Genomic DNA, 17,221 nt, shown 5'->3' on the forward strand with positions numbered 1-17,221 from the left:
TCTTTGCCACAGGGCCGTTGTATATTAGAAGAAACAGGTGAATTTAATTTTAGGAGTTTTCTCATTGTTTTTCCTGTTGTGACCGGCCTATAGTGAGCACCACCCTCACTGATCAAAAAGGAAAAAATTAATAATAGATTTTTATTATTATTCATAAGTACAGTATCAGTTTAAGTTCATTAAAACAGCCGCTTTGGATTTTATTAGCCCATTAAATGGCCATAATTAACACTTATCAGTCCTACAGAATGGCCTCCTACATTCTAGTATGATCAGTAGGTTGTTATCACCAAATTAATCCTAAGCCTAGAGCAATTCCTTTTTTGCTTGCAGAATAAATTGATCTATTTATATTTAATCTGAGCATAAATAAAGTACTTCTTTATTTATTGTATGTAAATTGATCTGTTTTTTGCCTTTATTAAAGAAACCAAATCAAAAAACTGTCATATCCTTCAACTGAGTTGATCTTAAACAACACATAAAATCCGTACATGTGGAATTAATTAGAAGTAAAGCTTTGTAATGAAGTTTTATAAAAAGCAGGTATATTGTAAACAAAGTAGATAAAGAAATTATAAAGCAATTTGTAAAGAAAAAGATGGTTTTAGACGCGGCTAAAGCTGTTATAAAAAATAAACTGCATAGTATAAGCCCTAATAAACCTACTAGAAGGTAGAGGAGACACAGCCTGAAGCCATTCTATGGGACAGAAATCCGCTTGTAACCTCCATTTAATGGTTGGTCACATCCAAAATGGGTGGTAAAAATAAATAACACACTACAGACTGATCCAACTTTGATGAAATGCCCTAAAAACAGGTCAAAATTAGGCTCCGTATTGTGTGGCCTCCATGTGCCTGTGTAAGCTCCCTACAATGCCTGGGCAGGCTCCTGATGAGGTGGCTGATGGTCTATTGGGGGATCTTCTCCCAGACCTGGACTAAAGCATCTACAAATCCTGGGCAGTCTGTGGCGTAACGTGACGTTGGTGGATGGACTAAGACATGATCTCCCAGATATGCTCAATCGGATTCAGGTCTGGGAAACGGATGGGCCAGTCCATAGCTTCAATGCCTTCATCTTGCAGGAACTGCTGACACTAATTGTCCTGCATTAGGAGGAATCTAGGGCCAACGCACCAGCATATGGTCTCACAAGGGTTTCTGTGCTGGATTTCATTTTGCAGGGCTCTGGCAGTGCTACTCCTGTTTCCTCTTGAAGAAAGGCTGAAGTAGTGGTTCTACTGCTGGGTTGTTTCTCTCCTACGGCCTCCTCCATGTCTCTGGGTGTACTGGCCTGTCTGCTGGTGGCGACTCCAGCCTCTGGCACTATGCTGACAGGCACAGCAAACCTGCTTACCACAGCTTCCATTGACCTGCCACCCTGGATGAGGTGCACTACCTGAGCCACTTCTGTGGGTTGTAGAGTCCATCTCATGCAACAAGTTTAAAAGCAGCCAACCAACATTCAAAAGTAACCAAAACGTACTGAGAATCGGTCTATATTCCCCACCTGCAGAACCACTGCTTTACTGAGTGTGGCTTGCCAATTGTCAATAATTTCCACCTGAATACTAAAAATTTATGAATTGTTTGTTAGCATAAGGCACATCTCTGGAAACAATTTCCTTGAAATCCTTTCATAACTTTATAATTAAGGCAAAGCGTATGTCTGGAGGTTTTGGTGTCTGTTCTGCTCTCACCTTCTTCATTCACTTTGTACTCTGCTTTTTTGTTTAATAAACAGATTTAGACTTTGAGTGACGCATGACTCACCTTTCCTGTGTTTTTGTCTTCACTATAATACTTCTGGACTTTTTTGCGTCAGATTTTGATGCTGTCAATATCACTGCTGCCACTCTGGTTTACAGGGGAACTGCTTTTGTCCTCCAAATAATATAAATAAACAATAAAAAGAATCTTTAATCTGCATCCAGATTGTGATGTGGATCATAATCAACATTTTATGGATTGTTCCTTGGATTGAGGTGCACCTTTAGTAAAGATTTCAATAAAATTAATTTGTTTATAACTTCTCAAGTTATCCTATACACAGAGAGACAAACAGACAAACAAACAAACAAACGCACACACAAATGTGACTAAAATTTAACCTCCTTGGCAGAGGTACAGTAGGTGGAGCTTGTTTAAAGTAACAAAATAAACAATACAATTTTTGTATATCCTGTCATAGGTATATGATACCATCATTTTCAATGCCGGGGGGGGGGGGGGGGGGGGGTTCTTTCAGCAAGCACTTGGTCAGAGCCACTCTGCTGCAAGGAGACTCCAACAGCACAACAGGAGCTTCTCAGGTGCATCTGTAGAAACAACAGCTGATGGCTGCCCATCATTGGACAACCTTTTATCACTGTAAACTCACCTTAGAGACACAAACAGCCTTCTTTCTTTCACTCACGTACACACAGTTGATTTCCATAATTTTTAAAGATTCAGCTGAACACACCATTGATTTTTATTGATTATTGTATTTGATACCCTTCATTTCTGCATTTACCATTATAAAATGTAAAATTGCTCATTTACATTATCTGTAAAACTGGACACATTAAGAAAGAAATGAAATCATTACTGTTTAAATGAATTTGTCGTCTCACTGTTGATTCCATTTCCATTATCTGAGTAGGTTGGTGAATATATTTTTACATTAGCCCCCCAGAGAATATTTTTCACAAACTGCTACTGTTATCCTTTATCATTTTACAATGGTAAACGTGAAAAGAAACTTCCAAGTTATTCCAGGTTTTATGTTTAATAAAAAAAAATGTTTTAAATAAAATAACATTAAATAAGTGTGTTTGAAGTTATTATTTTATTATTCTGTTTGTTAGCTGAACATGCCAGTATTAGCTTGTATGTTAGCAGTAACTATTAAGTAACTATTTAGATTTTGTTTGGTTTTCAGTATTTTTTCTGTACTCCTCTTGATCCATGTGACAGATAACTAATGCATAATGAGCATTGATAAATAAACAGTAAAAAAACACTGTTGTCTGTTATTACTTTTCTATCTCATTGATTCAAGCTTTTTCCAAAACATTTCTACATTAACAGGAACAAAACAGTTTTATTTATGCTTATACTGTGTTTTATTTATATATTTCTTTTAAATAAAAGATGTACAGTAATCAGTAGTTTCTGTATCTCCATTCATGCTGTTTTAATGTATTTGCCTTTCTACAAATGTTTCCAAATTTATACTTAAATGATGATTGCTATGATAAAAAAAATACAAAGTAAAAAGCCAAATTTGAATTTTAAACCTTTAGTGCTTTGATGAAAGTAAAACCTGTAAGTTTTCGATAAAGCATGATTTGTGTTTTTCAGTATCTCATAGTTCTTTAAATAGATCACTTTGCATTAACTTGTTTAAATACAAATGGTTCATTGCAAGAATCTTCTCTTAAAGTTTAAGAATACACACACACATAGATACTTGTTCTGCAATCGTAGTGAGGACCATGTATTGACTCCCATTAACTTCCATTGATTTTAAGTCATTTTCAACCCCTTCTATGCCTTAACCCTATAACTAACCCTGAACCTAACCCCTACCAATGCATACCTCCCCCTTACCCTAACCCAAACCAATTGACACTGTAGCCCTACACCTAGCCATTAGCAAAATAGTATGTGAGGACCACCAAAATGTCCTCACTTTGCCACAACTGGTCCTCAATTTGATGATGAAATTGGAAAAGTGGTCCTCACTCAGAGGGCTAGACAGGCGTACACACACACACACCTAGATATATACACTATATTGCCAAAAGTATTTGCTCACCCATCCAAATTATTGGAATCAGGTGTTCCAATCACTTCCATGGCCACAGGTGTATAAATTCAAGCACCTAGGCATGCAGACTGTTTTTACAAACATTTGTGAAAGAATGGGTCGCTCTCAGGAGCTCAGTGAATTCCAGCGTGGAACTGTGATAGGATGCCACCTGTGCAACAAATCCAGTCGTGAAATTTCCTCGCTCCTAAATATTCCACAGTCAACTGTCAGCTGTATTATAAGAAAATGGAAGTGTTTGGGAACGACAGCAACTCAGCCACGAAGTGGTAGGCCACGTAAACTGACGGAGCGGGGTCAGCGGATGCTGACGCGCATAGTGCGAAGAGGTCGCCAACTTTCTGCAGAGTCAATCACTACAGACCTCCAAACTTCATGTGGCCTTCAGATTAGCTCAAGAACAGTGCGCAGAGAGCTTCATGGAATGGGTTTCCATGGTCGAGCAGCTGCATCCAAGCCATACATCACCAAGTGCAATGCAAAGCGTCGGATGCGGTGGTGTAAAGCACGCCGCCACTGGACTCTAGAGCAGTGGAGACGCGTTCTCTGGAGTGACGAATCGCGCTTCTCCATCTGGCAATCTGATGGACGGGTCTGGGTTTGGCGGTTGCCAGGAGAACGGTACTTGTCTGACTGCATTGTGCCAAGTGTAAAGTTTGGTGGAGGGGGGATTATGGTGTGGGGTTGTTTTTCAGGAGCTGGGCTTGGCCCCTTAGTTCCAGTGAAAGGAACTCTGAATGCTTCAGCATACCAAGACATTTTGGACAATTCCATGCTCCCAACTTTGTGGGAACAGTTTGGAGCTGGCCCCTTCCTCTTCCAACATGACTGTGCACCAGTGCACAAAGCAAGGTCCATAAAGACATGGATGACAGAGTCTGGTGTGGATGAACTTGACTGGCCTGCACAGAGTCCTGACCTCAACCCGATAGAACACCTTTGGGATGAATTAGAGCGGAGACTGAGAGCCAGGCCTTCTCGTCCAACATCAGTGTGCGACCTCACAAATGCGCTTCTGGAAGAATGGTCAAAAATTCCCATAAACACACTCCTAAACCTTGTGGACAGCCTTCCCAGAAGAGTTGAAGCTGTTCTAGCTGCAAAGGGTGGACCGACGTCATATTGAACCCTATGGATTAGGAACGGGATGTCACTTAAGCTCATATGTGAGTCAAGGCAGGTGAGCAAATACTTTTGGCAATATAGTGTATATATATATACAAAACTTTTGGAAAAAGTACTACTGAACTTGGCAGACAATGTAATACTTCTTTTCAAATCATAGTGTGCAACAAAAAAGATGGATTCATTTTTATATGGTAAAGTCATATATTGCCCTTTTTAGGCTGTTTTGTATCAAAGCCAGTAAATTGTTTGCTTAAACGTGTGTAGGATAGTTTCTAGTGAATTCCCTGAAAATAAAGTTCACCATTCTGAGAAACTCTTGACTGAAAGATGGACATATCGGAAGTAGTGTGTTAGTCAGTAGTTCTCACGCTGGTGCCATCTTGGATCCAGGCAGGGCTCTATTACCAGGCAGGTGAAACTGATGTGAAGTGAAGCATGGTGTCATTCTCACTGAACTCCACCAGGGATGGAGAAACGCAGGTCAAGTGCTGGTGCCCACGCATCAGAGTCTGAGAAATGGCCTATATCTCTAAACAAGGGCTAGTCAGAAAAGGCATATAACAGCCGATTTATAGAGGAAAATGGCAATACGCCTCTGAGACATTGATTCCTCTTTAAAGTATTAACTGTATCAATAAGGTCCAAAATACTTAAAATAAAAATGACCTTTTCGGCTCATACAGTAGAATATAGGGTGTAGTTAATCACCCTCTCAATGATTTCCTTCACTTCCTAAGGATTAATTGGGTTATTGCTTTGACTTCTCTTTTGATAGTAGGTATGAACTAACTGTGCTCACACAATTATTTTATTAAACCAAGTTGCAGCATTAAACAACCATGGTGCATTTTCCAGCCATGGTGTTTTTTATTCTTCAATTTCATTTTCACTATCCATATTTTCATTATTTGTTAAGCATGTTGAATTGCCCTTTGCATTGATGTTGCAGTCTTTCTTGGTCAACATCTGGACCAATTTACACTTAAGAAGGCAGTTTTTTTTTTTTTTCTTGTGTTTATTTAAGAGAAATTAAGTAGTGAGTTAAAGTTCACATTCCTTCTGAAGAAATTGCCAAAAAGTATTTTTGAAAGATTTCAAAATATAGAAATCAAAGAAATATTAGAACACTGGATCACACAACAATAGCCTTTAATTGTTTCTTTCACTTTTCTCAGTCAGATGTAACTTATCTGTGGGCAACAACAACGCGGCGTGAGCGCAAAAGTGAAGCAGGTACAGAAAAATAAATCATACTGTGTACAAAAATACAACTTCACTGTACAAATGCTGCACTTTACAAAGCACAAGAAAATAGGGAGACTCAGATCATAGTCTCTGCATTGCAAATGGCACCTCTAAAGAAATATCAGCTGGTCCAACTATTTTATGTTTTCCGAAAACATGCAGAATGCATTTTAAAAAGACACTGTTCTTACAGAAAATGTGCAAAACATCTAAAGAATATTAAAAGTTTATGCTCTTGGTGCAAGTGAAGGGAAAATAAAAATACAGAAACGAATCAAGACCAGTGCCAAGGGTTAAAACTGCAAACATTGATTAATATTCATCTTTTGCACCATATATACTTTAACTCAATTTATTTTGAGACCCTGGAATTAGTTGCATGCTTTCAAGAGCACCGACAGGCGGTTGTCATTCAATGTACTTTTCTACAGTCAGTTACAACATTTATTTGTTGTTTGCTTAATTTATCACACAGGAAATGAATCTTTAATTGTAGAACAGGTGATGAACACTTAATGAATGTCCAAAAACCAGTTGCTCTCTCATGCAACAGTATGTGTGTACAGAACTGGTAAAACTGTCTGAACAATTTCCCATGCAGCATAAGCAAAGAGGAGCATGCATGTTGAAGAGCAATGAATAAATGTGTCTCAAAACCTCTAGTTAAAGAGCAGCAACAAAGCTGATAAAATTGTGAAAAAGATGACTTGTATGGACTATGGAGCAAACAGATCTCTATTTTAGAAGCTTCTGGTAATGAAATATAGCTGGGGTCTTGAGCAAATACCCTACAATTTGCAGCAAATGTCAGCAGACAACATCACCCTTTTTAACTCCCCATCATGCATCAGGTGTGTGCAGAAATACAGCAGAACAGCATAAACAGCAGAGCATTATTAAATTTATAAATGCATAATTTATCTGTTTGGTTGTTCAAATTGGCACAGAGCAGAACAGCAAAAAATACAATATTTTTTTTACAGAAAATAGAACAAGAACAGAGGAGTACTTCCAGAAATAACTTCGGTATTTTTGGAGCTCACTGAAGATCAAACTGTCTGTTCTGATCACAGTTTATTTTGGATTCAACAACAACAATCTGAGACACATCTTCATGCTGCAGGCAACACAAACCGAACCTACAGCATGCTACGGGGCGCTTGGCTATGAAACAGGCATCAAAGTTCACTTTCTCTGGACCACTGGGTCTCAATGAAACGTGCCTACAGCTGCCCTGCAGGAGTTTAAGAGAACTCAAATCTGTCCCACAATGATGGTTTAGTCTTTGCTTTCAGAGCGCGTTCGTCTGAGGATGGAGGAGAAGAAGCTGCGGCCTTGTGACGGTCCAATTAGCATGTGAGCCTGGTTCTTGTGGACAATCTCAATCTATATTAAGAGAAAAACACAATGACTTTAACTTTCAAAGCATTCTATATGTTTTTGTAGAGAACTAGACTTCCTCATGTGATATTCTCCAAAATACAACTAAATGCACTTTAATCCTCTTCATATAATTTTACAAAATGGCTGATTCAACATTTTTTAAAAGGTAATCCTCCAGTGAATGCTGTAGAAAACAGGGGAATTAAAATAAAAGTTAAACAAACTGCATGATACTTCAAATACTGGGTTGGCGGGAGAATAAGAGAGTAGAAAAACAAAATATTGTTGGTTTAAAGATGACATCATATCATTTTCTTTAAGATTATTTTTTTGGCTCTATTGGTCTTTATTTTTGTTGTTTATGAAAGTATGAATACAGGAAAGTTGGTTAGAACAGAAAGACATTCGTCAAAGGCCAGCAGGGCCGGTACCTGCATCTGCTATAGCCGGTATATGCACCTCCACGCCATAGCACCACCCCATATCAAATCATTTTCTAGAACAAATGTTTTGACTGGCAGCAGCATCTGTGATTCATTAGACAATAAACTTTTCCTCCTTTTTGGTGTTCTTAAACCTTCAAATTATATGAGCTCTGTTGGCCTTGATTTTACTTTCAATTTTAATAAAATAAGACATCCTCTCTGATGAGAATGCCTAAATTAGTTACTACTTCTCTGAAAATAAGTGAATGCCTGATAATGAGTTCATAAAGTGATATCCATTAACAATGGATAGATATCCAAATTTCTCATAATAAAATCTATTCTCTATCCCACCAATTGTATATATTTATATTTAACATGTATATGCCTTGAGAGCAAAGTGAAACTGAAGTAGGAATTCCCATTTATGTGCACAAGCTTAGCTAAATGTTTTTCTCTTGATACATAATGTAACCATAATAATCTATTTAATGATTAACAGCAGAGGCAATTGGTAAATGCATGCACTCCTATGATGGTATGATGACAATGTAGTAGGTGGGTAATATTTCTGTCTGATGTCTCAGATTTGAAGGCTGCCTTTTCCAGACGACATGTTTCAGCTCCTTCCAAAGATGTTCAATAGGATTTAGGTCAGGGCTCACAGGTGGTCACTACAAAATAGTCCTCTTTTTCTCTTTGCCATTCTCAGCTGTTTTTAGCTGTGGGCTTTGGTTCATTATCCTGCTGAAGACCCATGGCCTGCGACTGACACAGTTCTCTCTAGAATTCCTTGATAGTCTTGAGATTTCATTCAACCCTGTAGAGATTCTAGACACCCTGTGCCAGATGAAGCAAAGCAGTCCCAGAACATAACAGAGCATCCTCCATGTTTTATATTTGGGACAGAGTCCTTTTTTTTCATTCAGTAAACATAGGGTTCATGTGAAAAGTTGGCAAAGAGTTCCCTAAATTAGTACTGTAAGTCAAGACTTAGTTTTTGCAAAAATAAGAAAGCTCACATCTTCCAACTTGGGAGAATAAAGCCTTCTTTTTAAAAGATTGACTTGTTTTCTGTTGTTAATGTTTAAAGGTTTTCGTCTCACATAAAGGGAAACAGATATTTTGCCTGGAAGACTGTCTCATATAGCACTGAGGCCCATTGTACTTACATTATTACAAACTTTCTTTTGATGAAAAATTTTTTTTCCCCCCTCATAATTTAAGTTAATCTTATTCAGTTGCATCATTCCCCTTGTGTCCTAATTTATTCCCTCACACTGCTTTGCATCATGTTATTATGGCTCAAAAACCTGCGTCAGAGTGAATCAACCTTAAGTGGTAAATGAAACTGTATTTAAAGCTGATTTAACTTGCATTTATTAGATCAGTGGAGGTGCATACATATATAAGACAGATAATTGTTGCAGCAGAAATTGCATCTCATCTGTGATACTTGTAGGCTTTCCAGAAAGAGGAATATCATAAGTCTCATAAGTATGGTCTTGTAGCCAGCTATAGGCTAAAAGTTGGGAAGCTGACATGATATCCAGTCTTAAAAAGGAGGTCAAAAGATTTTAAATATAGAAACAGGACAAATAATAATAAAAACTGAACTTTATTGATCTCACACTGGAGAAATTAACCTCTGCATTTCACCCATCTCCTTGGGGAGCAGTGCTCAGGGACCCAGAGTGCAGGCTGTGGGTATCGAACTGGGTACTTGCAATGTTCTCAGAGAACAAGCGCTCTGCTCTAACAACTAGGCCAACACTCCCCCAAATAAATGTTGCTTTAAAGTGCATTTTCAACTTCACTTTTAAACCTAATTACTTATCTTAATATGTAACGACGGTTCAACCAATATTTCATTTCACACGATGTCATCTACTTGCAGAGCTGAATTCAGTAATGCGTCACTAACAGAAGCAATCTCCCATATGGGTTCTTGTCAAATGACTTATAAATGTACATCTATAGACTTCACTATAAAACATTTTGAAAATCCCAGGGATGTATTACTATGACCTCAAATGGTAACATATGTGCATCATAATTTATAAAACAAATTGGGCTTTATGGATCCACATTGTCTGAATTAGCAATAATACTATGATGTTATGAAATGTCTGATGGATCAGTTCACATCGACTGTCAGTGTTTGTCAGATTCAACACATCATTAAACCACTACACCAAGAGTCTCGAAGCACTAATGTGTAGCTTCCATTTGCATTTAAAGGAGCACATTAGCTTCAAAGTAAAGGCTGCCATTTATTATACTTGAACTTTGACTTTGTGGCAGTTAGGGGCTTTTATAGACTTACTTTCATCATTAAACGAGGACCTAACACTTCTGATTTTTCTTAGGATGCACAAGATAACCTTTTGAAGCAAGACTCTTGCCACAAAAGGAAAGAAAGATCAGAAGGAAGAATGAAGTGAAGAAGTAGCATTAAAATATCAGAGGGGTGATTTTAAACTTCTGTGACTTTAACCAAAATAATCCAGTTAGAAATGATTATTATTAAATCCTTATAAATAGGTGATTTTCCTGGACTAAAACTGAGATATAAAGCAAGAGTTTATGTTTGCAGGAGTAATTTTAGATCGAGGTATCAAACACTTAAATAGGTAATATGCGGCAATGTCGGAAGTTGTGCTTATTTGCTGTGCACTTACTCTACATAAGGTGTTAGAAAAACATAAATTTATCAAATTTAATAAAATATGAAGGTAGGGGGTGTTCTTAAATGTATACTGTAGGCTGCAGTGTTCGGTGGTACCTTTTCTCTTTAATAGCATAAAAAATAACTAATTTGTTTAAAAAAACATCAAGGTTTTGTTTTTCCTGCAAATGGATGATTTTACAGTATGTGAAAAGTCATTATTCATCATACTGATAATTCTTTAAAATGTTGCTGATTCATTGACACCTGGGATGCCAATATTTTGTTTTAAAAGTCTCACTGATGGTGAAGCATTCTTTGCATGTGCCAATCTCACAGGTGGACCAGTCGCGGATGATGAGCATGTTCTGCACTGATGTTAATACAATTCTCTCACATGGTCCTTTGGAGGAGACAGTCATCCAGCTGGATGAAGCTTTCTTGCAGCTACAACAGTTTTAGCAGCAGTTTCCTGCCTATGAGGCAATTTAACATGATAGTGGCTGCACATTTTCTTTAGGGAACCATTGCTAACACAAGATTCCAACCTTTTCAAGCAAATTTGCTCGTCTTTAATAGAAATTGCCCTGCAGTTAATTAACTGATTCACAAAATGATTTGAGTTAGAGTACTGAAAAGCCTGAAAATGTTTTAAATGGATTGGTCCTACTATTCGTTTTCAGTTTTGCAGTGAAAAACTTAGAAGTAAAAAGAAATACCAATAAAGAAATATTCATCTTTAAACTGTAAACTACAGCGCTATACATCACTCCTAAATCTTCCAGCTGATTGGCTGTCTTTTGCTTGAACAACATGTTGTGAGACAGTAAATTGATTCAATGACTTACAGTGCAGGGAGTCTGCATCCAAGGTTCGCCGTCAATCTGCATTGGGAGGGATTTACTGGTTCTGTAGGTTATAAACAAGGTTATAAATACAATGCAGTAAAAATACAGATAAACCAAACCAGACAGGTTGTGTTATACACAGACGCTTTTCAATAACACGTAATTATAAATGTAAACAGTAGTATTGGAACCTATGGCAAAGATGGGCGAAGCATTTTGAAATTAACTCATCTAGTTTTTCAGTAGCTGTAATAAGGACATTTTTAGAAATCTCCTCTTAAATAAAAACAAATCAGAAATTTCTCAGCACTCTGTTTATTCATTTAAACTCAAATCAAAGAATCAATAGATGTGACACAAAAAACAATTTTAAATAGCAATTCAGGTAAAAAAAATTATGTTAAGGCTTGGTGAGAACCAAATTTTAACACTCTACCCCGTAGAGTAATGGGATAAGTAAAATAGAAAATGTTCATTGTCCCACAGTAACGTTAAAAAAGGCATCTTAGGGTCAGGAAGTCTCCATAACAACATCTATAAGGAGTCTGGGAACCAATTTGGAAGCATGCCAAGAAAATCCATTGTGTCTCTTACCATTTCAAACGTTAACACCTGGAATTTGAGAAAAAGCTCTCAGAGTTTAATGAAATTGTGTATTTTGATCAGAGGAGAGTAAGTTACAAACATAACTGATGGATGTGGAGTGAAACAATGGATAAGTATTCGGAAAACCCCGAAAAATACACATTTCAAATACAGAGCTGGTAGCTTCTGCTCAAAAACTGAAACATGGCTTTTCCAACAAACCTGCGCCAATGTTAAACTGAAACCGGTGCTACAGCCTGTTTGGAAGTGGTGGTTCAAAATAATTTGGTTTTCTAGAAACTTAGAACTAACTGGAATTTTTATCATAAATGTTTGACCCTCCTTCCATTTCATTCTCCACAAAGGTCTGTAATTTAGCCATTTAAACCGGTGTACTGTCTATATTTAAGTTGGAACAAGTTTGTATTGTTTTATTGGAATTGCTTAATCTTTCTGAATAAAATATAATTGGAATATAGAAGGGCTATTTTGACCTTAGAACATGTGACACGTTATACCATAATCACAATCTGCATATTAGGCCTTTTAAAGATTGATGATTGGACAGAAAACCACAGGTCGAAGCTTCCCTGGTTCTAATATCAGAAGATTAATTTATTTCTAGAATATTAAGAAAGAACTGCTGTTTGTAGGCGCTTAACTTATATCAGCATTAGGAGAAGAGGTATCTAACTTAATTCCTTTAGAGCTGCTGCTCAGAAAACATTCGCTTCAACACACCTGAATAAGATGCCTGAATAACCTCCTGTTTTCCTGAGGACAGCATTTCTATTGTCTGGCCCTGCTCAGAGTTGGTGCTGAGAGAAAAAAAATCTGTTTTTTGGGGAAGTAAAGCTTTCAAGGATAGTGGATTCAAATAGAATTGGTGGCGAGCACCTCAAGCCAGTCCCAGTTTAGTACTGGGACTGGCTTGAAGGCAAAGCTGCTAAAAGGAGTTAACACCAGGTCTTGTGAAACACAAGATCAGATCAACACAGAATGCCTCAACATACTCCTTATCTAACTTATTAATTTACTAATTCAGTCTCCAGACCTGAAACTTAGAGAAAACATCTGGGATGAAGTGAGAAGAAGAGCATTATATTACATTGCTGTAATGCAAATAAAAATGATTAAATAATCTCCTCTCTACCAGCTCCACATAATAAAATCTTATGGTAGAATGTTATGAGCTGACATATCAATAAAAGGAGGTTATAAGAAGTATAAACCTTAAGGTGTACATAGAATTGTCATACATATTTACTACAGTAGGAAGTGTTTCCCATTAATATTCCTGTATTGAAGGTTAAAGTTTTTTTTATTTGGCAGTGTGAGATAAATCTACTGCAAAATAGACAAAATTATTAAATTAAATATATTTTACACATCTTTACTTAAGGTATCAATAACTGCTCTGAGTCTTTGACGAACAGAAGGTATTTTTGGGGAAGAAAGACAGACCTGATGGTTACAGAGGAGCATTGGGCCAGACGTCTTCCAGCGCTCTTCAGGCCCGTGTAGATCTGCCCCATCTCCATGGCTCCTTCCAGTCCCACTACCTCCAGAAATTGGTCAGACAGGTCTAAGATGACGAAAAAGACAACACCAGTGACATAAAAATCATTAACCGAAGTCATTTCGAACAACATCAATAAAAAGTTTTGTTTTTTACAGTATTTTTTTTCAAACTATTTTCCACAATAAATGCCAAAGTCTTTTTGTTGTTGTTTTTAAAGAAAAGTCAAAGTATTATAGAAAATTAAGGAATTGAGGGGAAAAAGGGAAGCCCGCTAACGTTATTAGAAGTTTGTGTTCATCACTTCAAGTTTTTGCTCCTGAAACACGTAATGTTCACAGTTTCGAATGAAAAAAGGAAAAAAGCAACAAGCTAAAAACAAAACAGCCATTAATTAGATTGCACCGGCAATGCAGAGCAATCTTGTAATAATATAATTATTTATTTCTATGCTGTTTTTCAGTTATGAGCATTGATTTTGACCCTGCTGGAGGCTCAGTGTCATGCAGGGCCCATCTGTTCTAGCGGCCCGCTCCGTCTCCATCGACTCTTCACTCCACAGATTAGAAAGCTGCTGCAGCACAGCTTGGAGTATCCAGATACTAATTGAAACAAAGACCCATTTTTAGATGCTTGGTGCGTGAGAGCGCGTTAGCTCGCTGTCAGTTGTGGAGCTCGAATGCTGTCGTGCTTATAGGAGTCGGGTTCGTTTCCTGAAGGAGTGTCGGAGCCGATGTTGCTGTTCGGGGTGAGTTGTTGATGCTGCCGAGCTCCGGCATGCAGCTGTCACCATGGTGATGGACATGCGTCTGCCCCTATCTAAAAGTGGAGCTGTGAAAGTAGAGCTTTCTAGGGTCAGAGTGGAAGAGTCTGTGTGTACACATAATCCACCGCAGGTTGACCTCCTGGCTCCAGGGTTTAAGGCTGAATCTCCCATAGTTGACTTCCTACTTTATCCTGATGCAAAAAGCTGACAAACACACGAAGATCCATGTGCTGAGATGTATGATGAGGCATCAAGATTGGAATTCCTTGTTTCCCTGGCCTGCAAAGATCCAGCATACCGCGCTTAAAAATTGTAGGTGTAACTCGTATAATAAACTTTTATAACTGACTAGTAGCAAATATGTTTTCTATTCCAGTACATTAGTCATTGGAAGTCAGTATTTTATAATTGAAGCACATTATATATTTAGAAATGAACAGCCAGCTGACACCCATACAAATTTTTCTTAGCTTGTTTTTCTGTCACACCTCAGCATTGTACAGTAGATCAACAGATTAGGTTTATGTTCAGACTGAGACAACCTGAGGAAATGCTGCATGCATGTTCGGTATGAGGGATTGCTGCAAGGTCAATGACACAGTGCAAATAATTCTTCACTCTCACTACATAATCATCCAGGATCATCCAGGAGGGAATTCTGTAAATCACTGGCTGGATGCAATCTCTTTGGTTTCCATAAAGTGAAAACTTAAACGGAAATATCATTGAAGTGAATCTGTGAGGTACCTTAAACAAATTTAATGGATTTCTTTTATGTTTTTGTCTTTGACATTTAAAAATGAGCTTTCAATGAATGGTTCAATTCATTAAAGGGTCGTGACAAAGGTTTCTAATGATCACTGCCACCTGTGCCCATAACATCAAAACTGCAGCACTCTTGCTTGTTCTCATAGCGTGTGCTCGTACTTTGTACTGTTGCATTAGCCTGGCCAACTAGATTGACTTACATGTACGTGTAAGTCAGTCTGGTAAGGAGTAACACTCTGTTTTCTTTTGTTCATAGATATTTGTTCATAGAGAAAAATCTGTTGAAGTTTTCTCTCTAAGGAAACCAAGCAGATTTCATTTAATCAATGATTTGCAGAATTTACTCCTCCTAGATCTTCCAAACACAGGCAGGCCCATAATGAAACATTGTTTTTCTGTAACCCTAATAGTCAACTTTGTAGCCGTAATGTTTTAATTATGACCTTTATTGTGTGTGTATTGTTACAATTTTAATAACTGACTGCTGTAAGAGATTTTCCTTTTTTTTAAGAGGATTTTGTGTCACATCTGTAGTTATTTGATTGTTTCTGAACTGTGTCCACTGAGTCTGTTAGCCCCCGCTTTTAAATGGTGCTCTACCTGCTCTTTTCCAGATGAATACATCTTATACACTGCAAAAATTAGTTTGGCTGGCCAGACTGATGCTACATAAGGCTGATGCATTGGTAACCAGATGTTATCCTTCAGGTTTTTCTAGCGGCTGATTAAATAGCACGGTTTTATCACATAGGCAAGTTGTCCGGCCTTAGTGTCATTGTAGGCTCAACACATAAGAATCAATAAATGGTTTTAAAGCAGCACCAGACCGTCATCTTATCAACAAAAAGTTAAACTAATGTCGTGTTTTCCATATAAGCTGCGCTGCTTTTACGCCTTATAGACGAAAGCTCCCATTTTCTTCCCCTAAGTCTAAAGACATTTCTCCTCTAGTATTTGGCAACATTCAATGTTTTATTTAGGAAGATATCAGACTGGCTTTGTGTTCTTTTTGGTCAGCAATGACTTTGAGCTCTTCCATAGGTTCCCTTTTGCTGACATTCTTTTTTATTGTTTAATTATTAACCCTGAGTTTAACTGAAGCAAGTCTTCTGTGCTTCAAATTATACTCTAGATTGTTTTGTGACCTTGGGGATGAGTCAACTTTGACTCTTGGGGTAAATTTAGTATAGCGATCAGTCCTTGGAAGTTTCTTTACTGTTTTATAAAATGGACCAGGGGTTGGTAGTTCTCTGGAGTGCAAAAACCATACAAATGGCTGGAAACCCTATCCAAGACTGATAGAAGTTGATTAACATTTTTTTTTCCTTCTCTTTTCTGTTCTTAAGTTTCTGTAGATCAGTGCATGATGTGCTCTTTATTGATATTGTTCAGCCTAGTTCAAGTTGTCAGGAAGTTTTTATTAAAGATATCTATAAGGTTTGTTTGAGGGTAGCGAGGTGCTTCAAATGTAGGCAATCACAGTTTATTCATGTTTTAATAACAAAGCCAATAACTTTTTTCACATTAGGTTGGGTTACATGGGTTACAGGGATATAATGTTTTTTTTTTTACTTCATTCAAAATGATATGCTTTCTTTAACATCAAGGAATGAATTAAATGAAAATAAAAGAGTGCTGTGGTTTTATTTCCAGACAGCTAGTGTGATTAGAGACGGCATTCTTGTCACTGTCGAACAGTTGGTGGCTGCTCTGACACATGTGGTGCGACGGGCTTTGGGCTGAGGGCTAAAAGACAGACAGTGACGGAGCGAAGGGGAGCGGGACCAGATCAGCTGAACGTAAAACTAAAGTGGAGTGGCGGGAGGAGGAGGGAGGGAGGGAGGATGTGCGAGGGGGAGATCCTCCGAAGAAAGCTTCATGAGGGTTGTCAGGGGGGATCAGTTCTCGACGTCAACCCCTTCCACCCACACATGAACCTCCTCTCCCTTCAACCCCCCCTCTTTTGCAAATCCTCACTCCCATTCTAAATAATTCACTCTGCAGCCATTCCCTTCCACCTGAGGGGCTTGTCTCCTGGCGTCACCAGTGGGACGATTTAACAGCTCC

General features: G+C 37.9%; 1 protein-coding gene across 3 annotated transcripts in view; it reads right to left on the reverse strand.

Annotated features, from left to right (window-relative positions):
• Positions 1-6,072: 6,072 nt before the first annotated feature.
• Positions 6,073-17,221, reverse strand: part of dgkb (diacylglycerol kinase, beta) — a 100,666-nt gene continuing 89,517 nt past the window's right edge. For all 3 annotated transcript variants that reach the window (XM_038279586.1, XM_038279587.1, XM_038279585.1), the window contains 3 exons: positions 13,566-13,686; positions 11,517-11,577; positions 6,073-7,578 (listed from right to left, as the gene is read on the reverse strand). In XM_038279586.1, the coding sequence (XP_038135514.1) occupies positions 7,471-7,578; positions 11,517-11,577; positions 13,566-13,686 (290 nt within the window). In that variant the 3' untranslated portion in view covers positions 6,073-7,470. The remainder of the gene's footprint in view (positions 7,579-11,516; positions 11,578-13,565; positions 13,687-17,221) is intronic.

This window comes from Cyprinodon tularosa, unplaced genomic scaffold (assembly GCF_016077235.1).
Source record: "Cyprinodon tularosa strain WSP-4 unplaced genomic scaffold, ASM1607723v1 ctg151, whole genome shotgun sequence".
Lineage (NCBI taxonomy): Eukaryota > Metazoa > Chordata > Actinopteri > Cyprinodontiformes > Cyprinodontidae > Cyprinodon > Cyprinodon tularosa.